The following is a 7,407-nucleotide window of genomic DNA, read 5'->3' on the forward strand; positions in this document are numbered from 1 at the left end:
GAACTCATGCGGAAGAGGTTTTAGATTCTCAGTGCTGTGCTTTAACCCACTGTGCCACCAGGGAGGGCCGGTCCTTTATTTTCTATTGACCAAATCATCTATGGTTTCTAAGCCTCTATTTCTTAAACAATAAAAATCAGTATTTCCCTTGGACAGTTGGTATAATGATCATATCGACAGTGTGTATGGAAGTTCTTTGCAAATCATCTTACAAACAGAACAGTATGTCTTTGCTTACAGAACAGCATTTATTGTTGATTAACTCATTGTCAGTTATATCCTACAGCTTGCTAATTTTTTTGGCCCCTGATTTATAAACTCTGGACTCAATCCTGAGAGTGATAGTATTGCCAATTAACTATGATTCCTGGTAGGAGTCTCTTACTTTAAAACCCACCTACTCTTGTGGGCAGCAGCTTCTAAGCTGAACAGTCATATCTTAGATGTTTATAAAATATTGAGCCTTGAGGTATCTGCCATGTTCTGTAACATATTTTTAAAACCAGTAGGGGATATATAAATACAATTAAATTTGTTACCAATCTTTCCTGAATCCAGCTGATATGGCACATCAAGACAGATTTCACAGTTATACATATACAGAGGAATGTTTAGAGATAAGATGAAAGTAGCCCTCCTTATTAATCACACACTGTATATTTGACTTCTGCCTTATCCTCAGCCTTTAAATCAGATACATCTGGCTTTTACTATTTAAGTGTGCCATTACCTTTTGCATTAAAAGGCAGATAGTCTTAGAGAAAGCAGCACAATTTGATTAAAAAATAATTAACTAGAGTTATATTTGTGTTACTCATCATGGCAAACCAAATAAGTGTTTTAGTATAGGCTGGAAAGCTATTTTACTTCTGAAATAAAGTAATCAGAATTGGGAGACTCTTTGATGAATGCTAGAATACAACAGTTATTTTGCTTTGGTGTTATTAACTTTTATAATTAAAAAGAATCACATTATACAGAATAGATGAGAGATGATAGGTAGATAGATAGACAGACAGATAGACATACAGACAGATAGATAGATAGATAGATGCCGACAAAGACGAGATTGTTAAGTAGCTGAACTTTAACGTAGTTGCTCTATGCCAAAGGGTGACTTTTATAGTGGGAACTGAGGCACATGATTATTATTACACCCAGAGCAAGTCAAGCTCTTATAACTTATCCCCACTAATCAACTACATCAATTATCAAGTAGATCTATATTGGTGGCTACTGATAAAATGAAACACATCTTAGGAAAGAAATTTATATTGGAAATCAAATTTGCATTTGAAATTTCTTGATAAGCAGGAAATCTGATACAGTATACATTTAATGGTTTAAAACAGGCGTACTCAAAGAAACTTGTCATTTACACAGAAGGTTTGAAGTGTAAACCAGGATGTAAATTAAAGCATTAGAGCATCACTTTCTTCATTGAGAGACTGAAGTAGAGGTACTTGTAAAGGTAGTGGTAGCGATAGAGACATAGATATGGATATAGAGTTTTAAAAATATGTAGTATCCTCAAATATAACTTGGAAATTTTGATTCAAAGTTCTTATGTGTAGCATGTACACCTGCATTTTTTTTAAATAATCCCCTTGTAGTTTGGATGAATATACAACTTTTTTTTTTATATAATGTAATAGCTTATTTTTACATCATTTTGTACATTTTTTTTTCATCTCAGTTGTAATCCCCATGGGCTTCCCATCACCAAGTCACCCATAAGAATATACAACTTTTAAGAGCTAGGTAATAAAATGCATGGAGCAATTAAATAGTGAAAACTATACTGAATCGGTTAGAGGTTAAAAACATGGGTTTTGGCATTGAGGGTTGGGTTCTTGTTTGTTCTTGAGCAAGTTGTCCTGGATTTTCTATGCTTTAATAATCTTACCTATAAAGTTCCTGTAACAGGGCCACCCTGGTGGTGCAAGGGTTAAAGTTACAGCACTTTCAAGCTCTTGCCAGCCACTGTGACATGAGTTTGATCACTAAAAATAGAGAGCAAACCCACAAGGTGCAGACATCTCCTCTCTTTCCTGGCACTCCTCTCCTCAGTGTATTTCACTAGATTGGCCTGTTCTGCTCCCCACTCTGTCTCTGGTGGATCCTCTCACCCCCCACCCTACCTCCTACACCTTTGGCCTGGTCTCCAGTTCTTGTATACATACATAAGTAAATTAAATCTTTTTTTAAAAAGGTGTCTTTAATGATACCTGACACATAACATTCTTCTAAGGGTTAAATATTGTAAATTAGCTCAGTTCCTGCCACACAGTAGAAATTTGATAATTGTCATTTACAAATGGCACATACCATTTTCATGGGTACAGACTTACCAATCATTCTAATAATGACCACATTCATGTGCAAATCCAAGTTCCCAGATGAGCAAGAAACACACTGCTACTGTCTGAGGCTTTGCCTATCTGAGGCTTCTTTTGCTAAACATCCATCAAATGTTACCAGTCAAGATTCCTTTGTTTGTGTGAGTTGAAAGCCTAAAGCACTATGATTGACAAGAACAAATGCAAAAACAAGCGTGGGATTCTCCAAGGGAGTTTATTACATCAGCAGTTCACAATAGAATGTTCACGAGTGGAGCAGACCATGGTGCTGTGTAGGTAGCCCTCTGTATCACCTGGCTGTCTCTGTGCCCACCCAGCTACTGTCTACGTGTCCATCTTTCATGTTTCTCTACCTCTGCACTCTGTTTCATTATCTAATTTTTCTCAGTCAGCCTCACCCTTAGGCTGACTTTGTTTTGTGGTGGTAAAATAGGTCATTACTAGTGTCAGATTTACTGTTACTAGCTTATTAATCACACAGGAAAAATAAGTTCTTTTGTAAAATAATTGGATAAAATTCCAGACCTGAGACTTAATGGCTTTTCTTCCCACCGTCTTTTCATTCTTAAACAATTCAACCTAGGTAATAGCAAAATGTTCTGACTTGTCAGTTCAAACATGTCCCCTCCTGAAGCTAGGATGGGACAACTCCACCCAAAATTTGTTCTGAAGGAGCATAAGATAATTTCCCAAAAGAAAATTAAGGGATGATACTAGAAAGAGAGAACATGCAATACAGAATCTGAAACAGTAGATGTCTGGTACTCTCACCTACCTGCCTTCAGCCTGTCAGACTACTGTTCAACTATGTCCAAAATCAGTTGGAACAAAGTCGAGAGTCAGTCTAGAAATCATATATTTTGTTAAGATAATTTCCATATATTTTTTATAATCTATTTTGTATCTCTTTTACAATACAATTTTATAGGTTGATTTGTCCATATTTTAAATTTGGAAATAAAAGATAAAGGGGGGTTACTTCATATTGACAAAGAACAAAGTCAGCATTTATTAATAAAATATGAGTTTGGTTCTGACCTTTCATGTTCTTTAGCCTAGGGAAAATTCACATTTGATAAATAGAAATAAGCAAGAGATGGTGTTAGTAACTGAACTGCCAAAATTTCACAAAGGGGAATTTAGTTTTAGACTATATTTATTACATGATAATAATGTAACTGTGGATTATAAAATAGTGAATGTATTTGTTTCACTAAATCAGTAAAAAGCACGTAGCTGTTAATGATTTGGAACCCAGCTTGCAAAGCACGACTTGGCAGAGCTCTCAAGTGGTTAAGAGTGTTGGTATGAAAGTTAAGGACTTGAGTACTCAAGTCCAAGTCTGGCTGTTTTTGTGGTGTGTGGCCTTGGACCTGATTTCTCTGGGATGCAATTTCCCCATATGTGTAATTGGGGAATAAAATGTAGTCACCCTGCAGTGGAGGGGGGAGTTAAGTGCACTGCCAGTGCAAGCTCCTTCTGTCTTTTCAAGCAGTGCATGTTCTTAGCTTTACACCACCCAGTACCTGACAGGCTCCTTTGCAGTAAGTCACTTAATAATTGCTCATGGCCCCTACAGACCAACTGTTTCAAAACCATAGTATTTTCTAAGATGGCACCATGAAGGACTAAATATGGCCCACGGTTAGTAGGGAAAATTACACTTTCAGTGCCTATTTTTGAGCTTGCACAGGAACACAGAGAAGAGGTACAGACAGTTCTCAGGCTCTGCAATTCACTTCATACATTAGTGCCTCTATTTAAATATTCCCATAAAGGCTATCAACTTAGTTCTTCTTCCCACTCCCCTATACCAACATGGTCTTTGATTCATCATTTCTGAAAACAAGTAGGAGTCTGACATTTTCTCAGAGCTGAGTGATCAGTATCTATGGTGTTGTAAACACCAGAGAAGAAAGATTTAGGTTTAAATTACAGAGCTAACTGCAACATTCTTACTGAGTGACCTTGGGTTCATCATTGATCTGTTATTCCTTTTCCCCTGCTATAAATAAAAAGAACAATAAAGCCGTCTGTGCTTAAATCACATCTTTTCTGTGAGGGGTAAATAAGATGGTGTCATATACAAGGAAATACTATCAAAGTGCACATTTTCATTATGATTTTGATTACACATTATACTTAGCAGTGTGTTAGGTGTAAAGATATACATAGCAGTTTATTAGGGTTTGTTAGTAACTAAATTCTTCTGTGCTCTGCTTCCATTTTCCTGGCTCCCAGAGATGCAAAGGATCCCTGCCAGATGGTGGATTTGTCAGCTGTGTCTTGTTTTGTCATTGTAAATATTCCACAATCCAACTGAGAGGCTTTGCTTATAATGTAGCATGGTTTGCCCTTTATCTTTTACAGATTGAGAATTACATTGTGGAAAATATGAAGTCGGAGATGGCGCAAATACAGCAGAATGCAGTTCAGAACCACACGGCCACCATGCTGGAGATAGGAACAAGCCTTCTCTCTCAGACCGCAGAGCAGACCAGAAAGCTGACAGATGTTGAGACCCAGGTACACCGTGGGGCAGTGTCAAGCAACTCTTAAACAGGGCTTTTTTTTTTTGTCTTTTTAGCACACTCCATAAACGCAGAGTGAAGCACTGGGGATTGGAGAAACATATACATTTTAATTAATTAATTAATTTATTTATTTTAAAGATTTATTTATTTGTGCATACAGAACTGGGGTACAGGCCAGAGGCTCAGGGGCAGCGAGAGGCTTCGCCAGAGACAGAGTGGGGAGCAGAACAGGCAGATCCACGAAGTACACTGCTGAGGGGAGCAGCGGGCGGGTCAGGAGAGGTCTGCCACGCCATGTGGTCACCTCCGGGGCAGGCGGGAATCGAACTCATGAGGAAGTGGCTTTAGTTTCTCAGTGCAGTGCTTTAACCCGCTGCGCCACCAGGGAGGGCCATTTTTATTTATTTTTAATAACAACAATGACTGCCTGACATGCTATGCATGTTTCTTTTGGTTTAATGAACATTAGTATATTAGCATATTTACCATTACATGTATTTGCAACTACAGTACTGGCAAAGGACAGTCAGCCTCCAATAAACGCTGTAGCTACCAACTATGGTATAATATGTGTCAAACAAGATAACTATTTGGGTCAAATTGGTTCCTTTGCTATGAATTTTTGACTTGTCCTGGTTTGTCTCTGGCAGTATTCTAGCCATAGTGGCACCTTCACCTGCTTTGTGCATTCAGTGGTTGGGAAGGAAAAACCCCCAAGTAAATAATGTTTTCCCATACACTGCACTACTTAGGAATGTATAGAATTGTTTTGAAAATTCAGCCTGATTTTATACTAAACAATTAAAACTCTGTGTGTTTGTGCGTGTGTGTTCTTCTACCATGAACAATCCTGCTTAATATATAATCATGTTTATTTATGCACATATCAGTTAATAAAAAGCCCTTTAATCATCACTGTCACATATCTTGCCAGAAGATGATCTCTTTGCACCTTCTAACCATGGAAATGGATACTCCAGTATTCCAGTTGCCATTTTGAAATTATGGTGTTGTTTCCATATCAGTGCAGTTGATTTCTGGAATCAAAGCTGGAATATATTGTGAAAAGATCAATCCACTGGGGAAAGTTTTTAGTAAAGAAAACTTGGAAACAAAGCAAGGAAATTATTTGATTGGCTATAGTTCAAGAGATTGCCTTATTTGGAAAAGCCAAGCTGCCTGTCTATGATTGGTTATGTTTTATTTTCTCAGATTTGTGCTCATAGTCTTTGGCATAGATTTTTTTTTTTCTTATGTAAGCCACTGAGGCATAGGAGTGTTCCTAATAACCGCTTTGTTTAATTATTTTAACAGTGTAAATTAAAAAATAGGGTGAAGCCCTACTTCTATTTTACTTCATTTGTGTTAATAACATCATGATGGTATGTCAGTATTTAAAAGCAACAATGATAATTTGTATGAAAAAGCATTTTACATAACACAGAACTTTTTCCTACATGTAAGTGATTTTTATGAAAACAATTTAGAGTAGACAGACATGCAGTCAGAAAGTTTGAGTGATTTTCTCACATTGATACATCTAGTAGTTGAATCCAGGAATGGAAGAGAGGCATATTCATTTTTCCCCATCTCTGTCCCCTGCGATTAACAATACTAATACTACTTAACTAATTGAATAAGAACTTAAATGTCAATTACATGGAACAAAGGTTCACATAGTCTTTGGAAAATAGTTTTTAGTACACACAGCCATCAGATAACCAGGGAGATTGGAAAAGAGGAAACTACACATTGTAACTAAAACTTAAAAGTCTTGAAATCATTTATCATCACCATAAACAAGATTAGTGATTTATGAACATTGACTTTGTGGAATAAATAATGTGAGTGTATTTTCTCTTACTTTTTTTTTAATGGAATACTCACTGTCTCCTACAAAAACAAATTCATAAATAATATTATCCTACTTGATGGAATATTTTAAATTTTTATGTTTTCTAGTGTATGTAGTGTAGTATATACTACTGTCTATATACTACAGTAAGTTTTATGACATGATGCTAGGGTTTTGTTTATTTTTTTCATCCTTAAAACCTCTTGAGTTGTTTTGTACTTTTTCAACCTAGGAATTGGATTTGTGGAGGGAAAAATATTCCTATTGCTAGCATGTCAATCTTCAAAGTATTATGATGCATGCTATATGAAATTTTAAGAGATAATAACTTGCTCTGCATGCTTAAGGCCAAAAGATATGTGTATTGTGGAAAACAGTACAGGAAATTCATGGGGGAAAAAAAATCACTACTCCCCATGTGGAACAGCTAAAACTAAATAGTCATTAAAGACTGACAAAGTTTATTGGATACAATAAGTATACTTTTAAAAGAGCTATAAAACATAGAAAACTTCTCAAAAAAATTACAAATTTCTCAGAACTCCCAAAGAGAGGGAGGTAGAGAAGAAAGACTGTGTCAGGCAAATAATGATGTCCTACTTACAACATGAAGACTGTGGGCTCTTTGCCCTCATTGTACTGCTGTCCCACTCTGTGC

General features: G+C 36.5%; 1 protein-coding gene across 3 annotated transcripts in view; it reads left to right on the top strand.

Annotated features, from left to right (window-relative positions):
• ANGPT1 (angiopoietin 1) overlaps nt 1-7,407 on the top strand; it is a 215,714-nt gene that overhangs the window by 122,698 nt on the left and 85,609 nt on the right. For all 3 annotated transcript variants that reach the window (XM_004679655.2, XM_012722817.1, XM_012722818.1), the window contains one exon: nt 4,731-4,886. In XM_004679655.2, the coding sequence (XP_004679712.1) occupies nt 4,731-4,886 (156 nt within the window). The remainder of the gene's footprint in view (nt 1-4,730; nt 4,887-7,407) is intronic.

This window comes from Condylura cristata, unplaced genomic scaffold (genome assembly GCF_000260355.1).
Source record: "Condylura cristata isolate star-nosed mole 26May11 unplaced genomic scaffold, ConCri1.0 scaffold00009, whole genome shotgun sequence".
In the NCBI taxonomy this organism is placed as follows: Eukaryota; Metazoa; Chordata; class Mammalia; order Eulipotyphla; family Talpidae; genus Condylura; species Condylura cristata.